Source organism: Oreochromis niloticus, linkage group LG5, assembly GCF_001858045.2.
Source record: "Oreochromis niloticus isolate F11D_XX linkage group LG5, O_niloticus_UMD_NMBU, whole genome shotgun sequence".
Lineage (NCBI taxonomy): Eukaryota > Metazoa > Chordata > Actinopteri > Cichliformes > Cichlidae > Oreochromis > Oreochromis niloticus.
In genome coordinates, this window is record NC_031970.2 from 16,354,899 (window position 1) to 16,371,562 (window position 16,664).

General features: G+C 40.2%; 1 protein-coding gene across 15 annotated transcripts in view; it reads left to right on the forward strand.

Annotated features, from left to right (window-relative positions):
* Nucleotides 1–16,664, forward strand: part of cadpsb (Ca2+-dependent activator protein for secretion b) — a 67,516-nt gene that overhangs the window by 36,847 nt on the left and 14,005 nt on the right. For 5 of the 15 annotated variants that reach the window (XM_025907209.1, XM_025907210.1, XM_013273243.3 and 2 more), the window contains exons 7-19: nt 654–765; nt 1,616–1,755; nt 2,223–2,289; nt 2,620–2,728; nt 2,840–3,052; nt 5,517–5,528; nt 8,448–8,584; nt 8,685–8,872; nt 9,681–9,782; nt 9,882–9,945; nt 10,043–10,166; nt 11,447–11,515; nt 14,611–14,717. In XM_025907209.1, the coding sequence (XP_025762994.1) occupies nt 654–765; nt 1,616–1,755; nt 2,223–2,289; nt 2,620–2,728; nt 2,840–3,052; nt 5,517–5,528; nt 8,448–8,584; nt 8,685–8,872; nt 9,681–9,782; nt 9,882–9,945; nt 10,043–10,166; nt 11,447–11,515; nt 14,611–14,717 (1,444 nt within the window). Of the gene's footprint in view, nt 1–653; nt 766–1,615; nt 1,756–2,222; nt 2,290–2,619; nt 2,729–2,839; nt 3,053–5,516; nt 5,529–8,447; nt 8,585–8,684; nt 8,873–9,680; nt 9,783–9,881; nt 9,946–10,042; nt 10,167–11,446; nt 11,516–12,403; nt 12,437–14,610; nt 14,718–16,664 lie in introns of all 15 variants that reach the window. The other 10 variants (XM_005453558.4, XM_013273245.3, XM_005453556.4 and 7 more) reach the window with 4 other exon arrangements.

Sequence of the window (16,664 nt, forward strand, 5' to 3'; positions counted from 1 at the left end):
CACAATATAAACAGACTACAAATCGACTCGAGAAATCTTCAATACCAAAAATATTGCCCCTCAATTGCAGTTTGTATCTATATAGATTTTAAGCATTGTAAAGAGCCTTGTCTTACTTTTGAGTCACGAAAATCAAGTAGAAAAGATACATTGGTTTTGACTATTCTCTGGTCTCTGACTGTTTATTTATTTATTGCTGACAAAGAACAACAGTCAGAACAAATAAATTGTGTCTGCTATCTTGTTTGGTTTTTTCCTGACTTTGACTTACTGTAAGTTCATGCGACTTTGCCGTAATCCTTGTTTTTTTAATTCCTTCAATCAGACCACCTCTATCTTTCTCCTGTGATACAAAAGATTGGAGGGTTTGTGTGCATAAACATTGCATTGTCTTCCCTCTATTGTATGCTTCAGTCCCAGGAGGCTCGGCTGAATTTATTTGATTAAAGCAAAAAGCATCTGAAAACAGTTTGATTTGAATTTGAAATTGTTTACTGACATTTTCAGTGTAATTTACATATAAAATACTGCAACTAAGGTGAAATCTGTCTCCCAGACTGACTAACAATTAAAAATGACAATTGATGGGGACACGGACTCACCGTGGTGTCATGGAAACTAACCTCTAGAGTGTTTTTTGTTGTCTCTTTCAGCTGGGGGACCCAAGGTGACTTCACCACTACACACCCTTTGCCTGCTGTCAAGGTGAAGCTGTTTACAGAGAGTACAGGGGTGCTGGCACTGGAAGACAAAGAACTGGGCAGGGTAACATTTCTGCTTATTATTTTATTAGCGCACTAACACTCTGATGTTGACATAGCGATGAAAATAGTGCAAACTTGTGTTTTGATTATAGAAATACATGCACAGTCACTCAAAGTAGTTTTATTTATGTAGCTGTGCATCATTCTGATTGTAATAAGCTCAAAAGAGTCTCCAGGGTCCCGTCACATGACTGCAATTTATAAATAGGGTTTTGTTATTTTGCTCTAGTTCCAGTATTTATTTATTTTTTAATTTTTCCATGAGCTCTTTTGAAAGTACAAACGGCTCTCACATTTTGAAATTTTCACATTGTGCTGTATCTGAATTTGACTGCTGCACATCTGTTAAGAGTAGACTGATAACAAATTCTAGCCTCATTCCCAACAAGAGACTTCCAGCCTTTGAGCATTACTCAAACATGACTCAAATGTGAACAAAGCAGAAACATGAATCGCTTCTTTACCCTGCTTTTTCCTGTCGTGTAAATGTGACAGGTAGTTAAGGAAGGTGGTGTTGCTGGTTTGCGTCGGGGCAGCGGCGCCTCAGACGTCCCTGTAGTGGCAGTGACCTTGGTTCTTTGATCTCCCACTGCAGCAGAGTTGGCAGGCTTCCTCAAAGCTCTTTAACTCAGCAAAGAGAGATTAGACCCCCGTCTTTGGGGAGAGAGAGCAAAGCACAGTTCTTCTTCCTCGCTAGCTTTTTTTTATTTCTTTTGAAAAGCAAACGCACGAAATCACTAATGCATGCAAGCAGACTGATTGGCACTGCTCAGTGTTGCACAGATCAAAGATTTACCACCTGGTCATCTATAATTTCTTGTATTTAATGATCTACTTTTTTGCGAGTGCAGGTTGTCCTCCACCCAACTCCTAACAGCCCCAAACAGTCAGAACTCCACAAAATGACTGTGACCAAGGCCTGCCCTGACCAGGATCTCAAGATCAAACTGGCCATACGTATGGACAAACCACAGAACATGAAACACTGCGGGTAAGCGATCCACTGTCAAGCAACGCGTGCAGTGGTGTTCTTATTTTTATATTCCACATCTTTCCTATAGAACTCCAACTCTGAGCTCCTTGGCCTCATTTCTACTCACCTACCATGGAAAAGTACTGTGAAGTGCATTACTCCCCCTGGTGGATGCCAATGTGTAGTTTAATTTAATCATTTTAGAAGACGCTAACACATACTTTGCATGTGTTAGCGTCTTCTAAAATGATTAAATTAAATTAATTAAATTAATCACATTTTATTTATGTAACAGTTAAACTGTACTTCTTAAGAATTTGGATCAACTTCTAATTTCTATTTTTTTGTTATTTTGTTGCAAATCCACATAACTTAAGATCAAATGTAACAAACTCTGCTTCAGTGCTTCAGATGGAGTTAACATTTGTGTTCTTTCTGTCAGCTTTACTGTGTTCTGTCATCATGTGTGAACAATGTTTTGACAGGTATCTGTGGGCTTTTGGGAAGAATGTTTGGAAGCGCTGGAAGAAGCGTTTCTTTGTCCTCGTACAGGTAAAAAACAAAACATGTTTTTAAGATCATTGCAGTGTTTCGGGTTTTGGCTTAAAGGTCCCTGTAAACCTACCAAATCACAATATAGAGCACATGTCACTCAGGAGTCCGTGTAGTTGTTTTATATAAAACTAGCATGTCCCAATTTAGAAGCCAAAAAGCTTTAACATCCTACATCCCGCATTTTTTAACCGCTAATAACAATTAAATAGTAGTTTATTTATTCCCCACTAGTTGGGCCTGGTCACAGCTTGAGAATCACTAGCTTAAAGATTGTATAGAATGATTTGATTTGTGACTGATTTGACTGCTACTTTTTTCTTTTTACAGGTGAGTCAGTATACGTTTGCAATGTGCAGCTACCGAGAGAAAAAGTCAGAACCACAAGAGCTTTTGCAGCTGGACGGATATACTGTGGACTACAGTGATCCCCAGCCAGGTGAGGATTCACACCGGGACATAATAAAACTACCTATACTCACACACACATAAACAAATGACACACACAATGTAAATATCTACCAGCTGATCCCCAGCTTTGCGTTATTAGGCTTAGATGGTGGCAGGGCTTTCTTCAATGCTGTGAAGGAAGGCGACACTGTGATCTTCGCCAGCGACGACGAGCAGGACCGCATCCTGTGGGTCCAGGCCATGTATCGCGCCACTGGCCAGTCCCACAAGCCTGTCCCACCCACTCAGGTCCAGAAACTAAATTCCAAAGGGGGTGCCTCAGCCCAAATGGATGCTCCCATTTCTCAGTTCTGTAAGTAGCCCAAAACACAACATAATCACCCAAGCAATAGCAGTTTTCATCCACAAAGCAGCGAAAGCTCTTACCCATAACTGTCTCACGCCATGCGCTCCACACTGCAGTCACAATACGTGCTGGTAGAACTAACACACAAGCACGCACCCACATGCATTTATCTCTCACAGATCCCTTCAGCATCTGATGGACTTCCACTCATTGTCACCACTCCCACAGTGTGTAAAGGTGCGATTCCATGCTATTTCATCAGTCTGTTCGCAAGGAACAACCAACCTGAAAAAGACCTTATCATACAGAAGTAGGCCATGGCGTGCAAAGATTTTTATGAAGATTAAATAGGTCACCATACATAAGATTTGAACATTCAAGCCTACTGGGGTTGAATTCAGACTGACAGTGCCAGGGTGTGCTGCTCTTGTCCGAACCATAGCCCTGTTTTAATACAGTTGCCAACTCTAGATGGCTGCTGCGAGGGCAGCTGTTGTTCTGAGACAGTTTCTCAGATGGTCCTCATGTTGAAAATTTTAACCAATTTGTCACTGTACTTGCACTTCTAAGCAGTCCACAGGTCAGGTAGCAAAGTGAAGGTAAGACTGTCTACAGTAGTGTGGCATCTCTATCACCTTCTATTCTGACCGTCTCTTATGTCCCCTCCCTACTCATTAAAGAAGGGAAAAATATATATTTTTGTAACTCTAAAATCTAGAGGCAACATCTGTATTTATTCAAGTGGTTACTAATATGCAGTGAGTCATAATCAGTAAGTTCTTATTATTCTTGTGCAAAGGTTAACCTTAAATTTGCCCATGAGAACACTAACACAAAGCTTATTTACTTACTAAATGTAAAGTCACACGCTGCTTAACAATTCACAATAATAGATCCTGCTATTCAGAACCAAACACGACTTTTTTGTGTGCATCTTTTGACTCTTTGGGCTGAGAATAATTTCTTTTTCAATTGTAATGAGATTTTTATTTCATTTTTTTCTTAGAATAAATATGTAAATTTAATTGGCTTTAAATACAAACTCAATAATATTATTCAAAAGTGCAAAGCCCCAAGTTTACTCCACTCTTTTATAAAAGTATCAGAAGACATGAATTGGGTCACTCAATGCAAATCCTGTCACATGAGATTCTATGTTGTTTCTCCATCGGTTTTTTTGTCCAGTATGTGATCGTTCTTGTGGTTAGTTGACTCCTCTGATGCCAGCTGTTGCCATTCAAAGCCTCTCACAGTGGCACAGACCTCCTTCCCCTCCCTGAAACATTGTGGCACACCACGCGTACATGTTTCACCCCCTGGTGGTCTTGAATGGCACTGGGACCATAACATACACAGCCCTCCTGACTCTGCTGCAGTGAAAGGATGGAAAAGAAGAGTGCTATGAAGGTTCTGTGGCTTTAGTGCACATCACATAAAATGTTAAATATCACAGGTGTAGTCTGTGCAACAGATTTCTGACATAATACTGCAAATAAATATGACACAGTGTGAGGATATCCGATCAAATCCTTTATTTAAAAAAAGAAAACCCCATATCTTGTCTTCTGTCCTTGACTGTAATATTACAAGGGTTGTTTTCTTGACCTGACTCAGCTCCTCCAGAACACAGAAGACCAGTGCTTTCATGAGGCGTTTCTATCGACTCGGTGTGTTTTTAATTTGTTCAAAAACAGATGGACTTTGTGGAAATTGTAGAAAAAGAATTACATCATTGCAGAAAAGCTTCCATTTTTGGCTATAGCGGAAATATCAAGCGCAACAAAGGGCAATTAGAATCAGACAGTAAAATGCAGTAGTGACAACAATTACTTGCAAAACGAGTGGAGTGCACCTTTAAAGTGTGCTTAAATTTGTTGCTGTAATTGTAAGAGGTTGGTGATAAAAATCTGACCTTCGTTTCAACCAGCACCTTCATAGTCTCTTTTTCTTCTAAAAACGATTCGGGCCACCTTTTAGAGTTTCCTTTATAATGTAGGTGTTTGTGTTTGCCAGTGTCCCTTTTAAGAGTAAGCCTTGTGTTTGCTCTGTAATCAAACAAAGGGACAGTACTTAATGTGTAGCTCTCAACTCTTTAAGTAGCTGTCCATAACCAAGAATAAACTGCAGTAGAGTGATGAGGATCGTAAGCTCTGTCTCCTTCCTCTGTCTCTGTCTGTCTGTCTCTCTCTCTTTCTCTCTCTTGCTTTCTGTCTCCCTCTTCCTTTCTCTAATATGCCTCCACATCTGTTGTTCACATATCCTCACATGTACTCACACACCACCACCCACAAACTATCATGTTGGTATAGGTTGTTGTTTTTGAGTTGTGTTTTCTTCTTCATGCTTTGCCTGGACCCTTCTTAAGTAATGCAGCTGCTAGGTCAGGGTCTCTCGTGATTGCTCTCCTCCAGCCTTGTTGCTAGTCTTTATGTTATTCTGGTTTGTCCCTTCTTACCCTGCTGTCTTCTAGCTGGACTCAAGGGTAAGTGCTTCCCTGTAGCCGGCACAGCTCAGATAATCCCCGCCGATTATCTGACAAATGCAACGTCCTTTTCTCTCTTCTTTCCTTCTTCTCCTTTTTTTTCACGTCTCGCTTCATGTCTTAGATATTAGTTGATGACTTTTTGTTTTTAACAACCTCAGCTCTGAGGATGAAAGTATAAGCATCCATTCGTGCCAATATAGGATGCATGTATTTTATTCTAAGGAATTATTATTTGGCTCAGTAATAGTTAAAGTTGATATCATAGTTGTTTCTGCATAATTGCCTTCTCTCTTTATTCTTATTGGTGGAAGGACCCCTCAGAGTAAAGCGATATCAGGCTAAAATGCGACGTGCTATTCACGAAGAAATGATTTTATAGTTTCGTATTATCGAGAATATTTCATGTAAATGTCTTATCAAAATCAAGAGCTGCAAACAACCCGATTCACAGATGAAACTGTAAAAGACTAATGTTTACATGTGTTTCTTTAAAGATAGAAATATGGATAAATTACGATGACAGCCTGTGTATGCAGTTGTTTCCCCAAAGTGTTTATGTTAATTATGCTTTACTTCAGAGGGCTCAATTGCTTTTAATTCTTTTTCTTTGAACTTTTCTTGACGAGAGTTGGCAAATATGTACGCGGAGTATTCTGAATGCCAAAGACAAGGAGTAGCTAATGCCGCCCCGTCTTATGATAAAATACTCCGGACTCCCACTCCTTCCTCCTACAGTAGATGGGCCTGTAGATAGAGGCTAGACCGGTAACTACACCTCCAGAAAGGAGCAATCTCATTTGATTTCTTTTGACTGCCCTTGTTTGCCTGAATAGGAGAACACCTGTGTCATGTGTCCATACTTTTGTACAAATACAGGAGTTTTCATTCATTTCCCCCATCTCCCAGAGAATGATACAGTTTTGCCTCTGTCGGCTTCATGCTATTTACCCATGTACTTGCACCAAAATTGTATTGCTACCCTATTAGAGTTCTCCGGTAGTGGTATGCCTGTTAGTGTGCTCTGTAGAGATCATGAATACACTGCAACATATTCAAGTATTGTCAACTTGCAAATGCGTAGAGAAGGAAAAAAAAAAGAGGAATGCATAAAAAAAATGATCAAAATTGCAAATTTGAAAATGGGTCTGCAGATGTGCATGACATAATTAAAAGCTTTACGAAAAGTCACACTGTTCTCCAGCATGTAATCATTTTTAAATGTATGAAAAAGTACTCTCATATTTACTTTGGCGATTTGGTTATTTTATCTTGAGAGTTATAGTAATGTTACTATAGCATTGAGTGTTTTTTGGACTTAAACTCCATTTTTATTCCAACTAAAGGACATGTAGCCCACTCTCTGTGTCTCATAGTCCAACACCTGACACCTTGTGCTCACTCTTTGGATGTTTTCTCAATACCTCACTTCCTTTTTAATGTCTCCCACAGCGTTTTCTTTGTCACCACTTTCCACCATGTTATTGTCAAATTGAAAGATTTTCTGACCAACCAGATCCTTTTTCATCCTGTCATCATCTCTTAACCAACGCTCCACTCATCTCTAACGCCGTTCACTGTCTTCTTTCATTGTTAACTCTCATAGCGTTACCTTTATACATGATAACTTACTGTACCTGTCTTGTCCCTCCTCTCCTCTTCGCTCTGTTTCCCTGTTTTATTGTCCACATTTTACTTGTTGTCTTACAGGTTTTCTTTCTCAGATTGGAGTAAAAATTTGCTAAAATGTAACTTCCTTCAGGTTCCTTTTTTGGCAAACTTCAGCTAAGTTTTAGCACCCACATTAAACCCTTCCCCTCTTTCCCCTTCACTGACCTGGAGGTTGATAGATGTCACTTGTGCTTTATTCAATATTTTCCTGCCCTACCATGATCAGGTCTCCGCTTCCCTCACCCACCCCCAAAATCATCATCACTCATGTCAGTGTCTCTCGGACATGACACCTGTCACTCACACAGAGGACATGGCTGTGCCTCTTATCTATTTTGAAACATCTTCGTCCCCATCATTTTTTCCATTTTTCTCTTTGACAGCTTTAATATTTGCAGAACAAGAAATGATTGTTTTGGTTTAGAGGGTAGAAAAAAAGATTATCCCACTAATGGTTTCAACACCCGTTTTTACATTACTTCCATTCCATGTTTTTCATTTTGTCATTGTTTAATGTTACTAATGTCTTTCTTCATTTAGGGAGCAGGTTTAACATTTTGAAAAGTCCTCTTGTTACAGAGAAGGTTAGTGGCAAAAGCAATGTAGCAAGATAAACATTAAAAACCCAATAGAGCTCGAGTAGAGGTTCAGGATCCATATTCAGAGAGAAATCTGCAAATCTTGAGAATTTGTTTCTCAAAATAACTTTTTTTTTTTTATTTATTAGAACTGTTTTTTTTACAGCATGTTCAAATGATTTCTCCTTTGCCATATTTGTGCCTTTTTTATTAGCACACGTGTCAATATTTATCAGGACCTGAGTGACAACAGTCGCGAATGGCAGAATCTATTGAATACATAAAGAAGAATGGATCTAATATTTTTTTTTTACATATTATTTACAGCATTTCATCCAAACACCTTTTGGCTCTTTTAGGATTTATTCCCCCTGCAAAACATTAGATGCATGCATGCACATACAGTAGAAGCACCCGTCCCTCTGAGTTTAGCTTCAGTTTGATAGAATCTCATTCATACAAGAAATACAAGAAAACTCTTTACGCTATCTGACACAATGCAAGTTGACAATGTAAGCTGTAAGTGTTTATAATTTGCCCTTAGAAGTAGCCCCAAAAAAAGCCTCCCTGGTGTTTCTCGTGTTGTAATGAAGACTTGCTGTTTCCCTGTGCCTCACTGATGTCGTCTCCTCTGAACCGTGTGCTTTTCCCTGTGCCGTTGGCCGGATAGACGCTGACAGAGCTCAGAAACATGGCATGGATGAATTTATCTCCGCTAACCCCTGTAGCTTTGACCACGCCTCGCTTTTTGAGATGATGCAGCGACTCACGTTGGACCACAGGCTCAACGACACCTTCTGCTGCCTGGTGAGTTCGTTTCTGCTCGTTGTCGCATGAATGACAGTGGGTGCTCTTTAGTCAGTTGTTATCAAGTAGTACACTGTGTGTCTGTGTTTGTGTGGTGTAGGGATGGTTCAGCCCAGGCCAGGTGTTTGTCTTGGATGAGTACTGTGCAAGGAACGGAGTTCGGGGTTGTCACAGACACCTGTGTTACCTGGGTGATCTCCTGGAAAGGGCAGAAAATGGGGCCATTATCGACCCCACACTTCTTCACTACAGCTTCGCTTTTTGTGCCTCCCATGTCCATGGGAACAGGTGTGCGCTAAGTCCTTCTTTATGAAATATTATGACATTTATAAACATATTTACATTTTGTGACTTTCAACCTTTATTTGTAACAAATTACACTTTGTTAGGCAAAGCTATGCCTCCTATGGATGCAGTAGTTGAGAAAATTGAAGATGCATTAACACAGGATATGATCAGAATGGAAAGGTTAGCCCAATCAGAAGCAACCTGAACAGTTTGTGGTTTTGTTCCCATCAAATTATTTTTGTCATGTTTATGTTTTCTTAATTTTTTATGTTGTTGCGGTTACATTTTTTTGGCCTTTCTTTCTGTATTTCATATTATGTTGTTAATCAATTGCGTATCTCTACATATTTTCTTGTTTTCTACCACTTTCTTTGTTTTTTTTTTCTTTTCTCTCTGTCCTTTGTTGCCATAGTCTCTTACTGTCCATATTATTCATCCTCCCATGCGTCTGTTAAAGTCAGAGAGGGCATCAGTTACTGGGGCCCACTGGGCTATGAGGTCCTAAAATCCCCAAAGAGCTCCCAAAGCCCAGATCCCCGTGCTGCCTCTAAACGAGCATGCATATTCAAGTTTAGAAAGAAAAAGGAGTCCAAAAATCCACTGATTCAAGGTCAAAACAGGTGAGACATGGTCATTTTTTCAATGTGTAACACTGGAGGGAACTCAAGAAAAAGAAAAAAAATCACTCAATCAGTTCCCTGGGGTATGAAAGCTGTTAACCAGAGATTTGGGGGCTTAGATAAGTGGTTGTATACGTTGGACTTTGGGGTTGCAGCTGGGTTAACTTTTGTGGGTGCGATCTTCATAGGCCAGACGGGCTGACTACAGTGACAGTGGATGAGAAGGAGCGCTTTGAAGACATCAAGGAGCGGTTGCGTGTGATATTGGAAAACCGGATTGTAAATTTCAGGTGATTGCCACCTCACTAAAACCAGATTACACCAAGTCACAAAACATCCCGGTTATTGGTATTTTTCTCTGTTATTAAATCTGCGGTCTTCCCTTGTAGATATTGTTTCCCCTTCGGTCGTCCAGAGGGTGCACTGAAGGCCACTTTATCTTTGCTGGAGAGGGTTAGTAAATGCTTGAATAAAACCATTTTATGAACAATGAAAAAGGTGCCCTCTGAAATATTGAGGTTCTGTGAGTCATCTTCGATGTGGCCTGCAGGTCTTGATGAAGGACATTGTGACTCCGGTTCCACCAGAAGAAGTTAAAGGGGTAATTCGCAAATGTTTGGAGCAGGCTGCTCAGCTCAACTACCAGCGGATTAAAGACTATGCTAAAATCGAAGGTAACCAGAACAACACAATTCACTGTCACATAATGACTGCTGGGATCAGGGTACTAATGTTATGCATCCGCTAAACATTCCTACTGATCATGAAGATGTCATGTTTTACAGATTGAAATGCCCAGTCAGTGGTTTGGTAGAAAACGACAGAGTGAACAATCAGTATATCTCCATATGTTCTTTCTCTTCTGTAAGACTGCCTGTCATGTTATCAATTAATTTACACATGGTAAATTCACTTGGTATATGGTATATTTGTGTCCATATCCCAAATGATTTGTGGCAAATGATTTGTCACAGTCACTTTCTGTCTCTCAGTCCAATAACTCTCTCCTTTGTTTCAGGCCTGCTTTAGCTCTGTGCTGTTCTGTAGGTCAAGTTGGCTTTTGTGTAGAGGTGTGTGAGTAAAAATGCATTCAAATCCAAAGCCCTGAAATCTGTTGATGTGCCGATCTCTCTTTGTGCCTTGACTATTCGAGCTGTGTAGTATCCTGGCTTCTGACATTTGATGATTGGATTGTAAGTTCAGCTTAAATGACTCCCAGCTCCCAGTCGACACACACTCCCTCTCTTCCACTATCTTACTGTTAGCTCCAACCTCTCTGATACCTCCAGCTGACTCTGCCCGCCCCTCTTTACACTCCCTGCCTTGAAATACCAGCAGCTCTCCTGTCAACTGTGTCTTATGCTCTTGCTGAAGACCACTATCTTCTGCTCCCTCCCCTGTCTGCTCTGCTTTTTTCCCCCTCTCCACACAGATGTCCCTTTTTCTAACCTCTCTACTATGTGATGAGTGGCTTCTAACCAAAGGAATGCTGGGATTGAATGCATACAAACCAGCATCAGCCTTGCATGTGCTTTGAGACATAACACGGCCTTTCTTTACTGGCATGGATTACATATGAAAAAATACATAAAGACATTTTTGGATGTCTTATTTCTTCCTCTTGCTGTGTCTATTTTTCAACATACCAATTGCACTGACATGCACATTTACATAGAGATCTCTGATGTTGTTTATGCCTTGAAAGAAATCCCTCAGGGTGCTAAAGATACTAAGGATTGAAACCTTACTATCTTTTCATGCTGTGTGAATTTATTTCCACCTGTCCTTGTGAGGCATCTGATTCAAATTTTACCAACGATTTGACCTTATTATTGGGCCTCCTGCCCAACAGATTGTCTCCTTCACCTGGACAGCCCTCTTCCCATCACCCTCTGACCTCTAGACTTCCCCCTTCTGACCCCATCCTTTTGCATGCCCCGATCCTTTTTTATAGGGAAAAAGAGGGAAATGTTTGAGCACCCTGTCTTCTGCTTGGCATCTCAAGTGATGGATTTAACCATCCGTGAGTACCTTCATCATCTCTTCCCATCGCCCCCCTCATTCTTTTAAGCACACCTTCACCTCATCCCCTCCCTTCTGCCTCTTCTCTTTCTCCAGAAATGTTGCTCCCGCCATGCTTGTTTTTATCTGTGCCTTTGTCTGTGAGAGTGAGTGGGGAGTGCACCAGTCGAGAGATCTGAGCAGTACCACACAGAATCAGTAGGGGTCCTTTTTTTGCACCATCTGTTTGTGATGGACATGAATGAGCGGTCTGGTCTGTAAGCTTCTTTCTTTTGGTTTGAAGCCCATTCCTTTGACTTGAATGCATTTTTATATTGCTTACATTGGTATGTGTTTTCAGTCATTTGGTCTGATCATGTGTCAGTGGTGTGCTGTGCCGAACAGGTAGGCTTGTTTGTCACCGTGTCTCCAGAGACAGTGAAAGAGCATCTGTTGACAGAGCTATTGAATGGGAACAACAGGATAGGGTGTATGGATGTAACAGCTCCAGTTTGTGTTTTAACTTGACTCAGGTCAACTCAAGTCATTCAGCGTGTCCTGTCTACGGTCCTTTAAGCTGTTTGTGTCCCCTACCTGTTTGCAATAGTCGACGCTTTGTCTGTTTGTTAACAAAAAAAACATCTTATCACTTTTTTTTAAATTTTCCACAGGCTACTGTTTCAGTGTTTCTATTTTTTATTGTGTGTTTGTGACGTTTGTCTGTTGCCTAGAAGCGTCAGTCCCTGGAGCTGAAAGTGTCCCAGCAGATTCATTTAAAGGGTCACGTGGCGATGAACAACAAGCCTGAGTTCCCCCAAGCCCCCCTCCCCTATCGTGAAAATAACCGTAGAGCCGTGCTAATTCTAAACATCTCCTTTTTATCTTTTCTCTCCCCTTTTTCTCGCTGAAGTTGAGAAAGGTCAAAAGGATCAAAAGGATCCAGGTGAACCCATGTTTAGCTTATGGTTTAGCTATAGTGCACACTTACATTCACATATACAAATACACCCACACCTTACACACATGTTTACTGTAAATCAGTGTAAGACATATGCATGCATTTACCGTTAGCACATCTTCTATACACACTTTAAATATTGTACAAGTTCTCAAAATGTCTTGGCATGTCTTAAAAAAGCAGTAAAATCTGTAGAGATTGTACTACTTTATATTTTTCCAGATTCAAATCTGGAGCAATGAATTACATGGCTGAAAATGTTATTTCCTTTTCTTTCAAATTTAGCGTACTCGCACTTGAACAAGTGTGTTTTTCGGTAGACATGTTAAGAGACCATCAAAATCATAAAGTAATGCAATCTCTTACATATGGTCCTATATTTTTATCTACATTGTAATGTAATGTAAAAAGACATAAGCAACACTTTAATGCAACCCCCCCATCACACAAATAGCATACATTTCCACCATAGGCCACACTTGAAAATGAGCTCATTATATAAAGATATGCATTATGGGGATTTTTGTCTGGGAGTAAAGTAAAGCAAAGATGTAGCACAGATGCTAAAGACAACCACAAAACCTCGAGTATATGCAGCTTTTATCTGTAGAGATTTGAGACATCTGAAACTTTTCCTCACCATCCCAAACTAGAGTATCACCCTTGCCTCCCAGTCAGGAGGCCCTGGGTTTAAACCTGGACAGGGCCATTCTTTGTGGAGTTTGCATGGCCTTCTCTTGGAGCGCATGTGCAATGGAAGAAAAAAGCAACAACAAAACAAACAAAAAATGTTCCACTTTCCTCCTCTTTAAACCATATTATATCTATTCTTATTCAAACCCTCGTGATCAGGCAAGATTAGAGGTCTAAATATTACTTTACAGCTCAGTTCCCTCTATGTGGCATTTGAAAGTGTAATCTCTACTGCTAGCTTAGGGTTCCTTCACTTAATTTTTCTCCAGGCTCTGAAAAAAATATTCATTTGGCTTGAGCAGCAATACCCGCAGAACCCTACTGCTTACTAAAATAATAATGAAAACAGCAAAAGGCTTCCAGTCAGAACTGCCGACTGCAGACTTCTACTGTTTTATGTAGAGTTATGTATTTATGTGCTTTTGATTTCAGATCTGTGTAGCCATTCAGTTCCATGTTCAAAATATGTCATGCCATATAATCACAGTGTTTAAAGAACAACTCCATTTCATGACACATATCTGTTTTTATCAGATCGTTCTGTCGACAAAGGTACGAGCAAGTGATTTGGAGCTTTTGCTAATCATAGACCAAAGTCACCAGCTGATAAGTGAGGAACAGCTTTCATGAGCACATAAGCACAGTTTAAGAGAAATCCAAAATCAGCACACTTGTAAAAATATTCATTACCTTCAGGAATTTCATCAGATAGATGGCAACTATTTTATTGATTTGATCCAAGCACCTGCCTTTTTATAAAATTAGTTCTAACAAAGAAAACTATGAGCCAGCCAATGTGTGTATTATTATATTGAGATCAGATTACTTATAAAATAATATATATTTAAGTAGATTCTTAAACCCTTGTTGGTCTTAAAAAAAAAAATAATTACAGAAATATGTATAAATGTCCCTTTCATGTAGTTCTAGCCACGAGTGTTTGTAGAGAACCCGATCCATAGTCATATTAGACATCCAGTATTATTAGCTTTGAATTAATAATCTCATCCAATCTCATATAACTTCAAAGAGAAGGAATGAATAATTTTTACTGTGCGTGTTCACAGAGTATTTTTGGCCATGAGACAGCTCCTTATACAGATGGCTTATTCAGTACCGCTACACAATATGCATGTTTTCAATGCTGCATTGCACCTCCATCTCAGCGCCACTATGCCTGTCTGATACTCCTCCAACATGAGTCTGATTATCCCATAAATGCATCAACTCTGTTGCTTTATGTCATGCAGCCCAAAATGCATACACAGTAAATAAGAACACGCTTTACTTGTTATGGGGGGTATGGTAGGTAAACATCACAGCGTAAGTGCTGTGTTTATACTTTTATTAAACGGTCAAAAATATAAACAGAGAAAAAAAAATCTTCTGAATAGCCATAAAATTCCCCCTGGAATCCTCTGTGCTTGACTAACCACTCATCCCTCACCCTCATCCTTTTGTCTCAGAGAACGTAGGCCGCTTAGTCACGCCTGCCAAAAAGCTGGAGGAAACAATTCGCCTGGCGGAGTTAGTCATAGAGGTCCTCCAGCAGAACCAGGAACACCATGCGGAGGTGAGTGAGAACCCTCTCCTCCTCAAAGCACTTTCCCTCTATGCTCTCACTCTTATCTCACTTGCCCCACAGCAGGGAGCTAGCCTTATTATCAGTCCTCTATAAATAAAGCTGCTTTCATCTATGGGTAACTAAAAAAAAGGAAAAAACTTTCAAAGATTAATTTAATTTCGGAAAGCTCTAATTGGTGTTCAACAGACCATCGCCACATGGAATCAGAGGGCCATGTTTGAGGGTAGACTGTAAATTAGACAGAAATGGTACAATGTGCATCTTTTTTTGCTGTGATCACAGTGTTTTAGTTTTACATAAGTTGTTAAAACGGTAGTATTATGTTGAGGATACTCCAGTATAGATTTTTGGCTGGAAGAAAAAACACAAGGTGAAACAAGTTAATGCACATTTTCATGGCTTCTATTGTGCTGCTTCCCTTTGGTCACACACAAAAAGACCACTTATAATAAACCTCAGGCCTTACACTAAATTTAAAGTAGTAAGTAAGTAAAACATATTGTTCCCAAGAAAACTGACCTTTGTGAGATTAAATTAGATGCTTTTATCAATAATACTAAACTGCCATAGTCTGTACTGTGACTCTACCAATGAAAAGCAAAAACATTACCTGATTTAAACATGGCTGTTATCTTCTCCAGCGCCGTCTCCTTGTACGCTTTAGGCACTGGTATGTTTAGATTGCTCCCTTGCAATCCACCATTGTGTCAAAATGGTCAAAAGCCTTTAGCTTGAGTTGCATTTTGTGGAAGAGGCCAGAGTTACAGGGACCTAAGTCTGGCAAGCTGGCTTAGCGGGGAGCAACAATCGAAAGCATTAACATTTAAATTCTGAGGGATGAATTCAAAGCTGGTGAATTTTTAAAAAGGAAGCATACTCCTGCTCAGGGCTGGACTGGGACACAAAATCGGCCCTGGCATTTTTGGTCCAGGCGTCTCCCTTGCTGTGGTCCCTCCTCCTGCACTTTTTTACTTTTTAAGTCACAGCTTCCTGTGACTGTGAGGAGTTGACAGTGCAGCAGCCCCGACAGCTAACATGTCAGCTAATATGTCAGTTAATTTTGCTGCATTTATTTCTATTTTTCTGTCTCAGCATTTCAGCTCCACTTTTTCACCACCTCATCACCACTAAGCTACATGGGTGAATGTAGAGGCGGGCTTGGTAGTTAAGAGATTTTATTGGGCAATACAGTGGCAGTAATGAAGATGAATGAATGGGCTGCTGTCAGTGCTTGTGGGCCCAGTGTGCAGCGGTCTTTCAGTTGCCCCATCGGTCCAAAAGTGAGTCGGCCCACCAGGAAAATGCCCGGTATGCCAGTTTACCAGTCTAGCCCTGCTCTTGGTCCCACTCCTCACCTGATGAGCCACCTTCAGTCTTGTTGTCTGTGGGCTCTTTCACTGAAAACTGTTTTTTCTTCTCTGGGTTGTACTGAAAAGCCAGCTCAGTAATGAATCTCGACAGGTTGAGGTAGTTTGACACAAAAGTGCAAGTTTGAGATTTGCAGTGAAAGGCTTTCCAGAGGTGCACAGGTAAAAAGCCTTCAAGGAGAGATCACCACATTTAAATCAGATAATGTTTTTGCTTTTTCTTGGGGGAATCGTGAAAGCCATGTAAATGAACCCTGAGAGGTTTAGATGGGAATTCACATAGCCACATGTAAAGTATTTCAAAGGTTCAAAAGCCTAAAAAACTGAAATATATGGGTTTAAATATAAACAGAGCATTCGAAGTCGTAAGTTCAAATAGGATTTTATGTGAATAAATATAGTCTTAAAGAAAAGCTGGAGTGTTGAATAAATCTAGTGGAGTCACAAGTATAATACGTCCCAGTGAAATGTAGTGCAGTGGAGGCATAAGCTAGCATAAACTGTAACAACTCAGTCTCAATTTCACCAGTTTATTCCAATGGAGTCAACAAGGCTATACTGCTGTTTT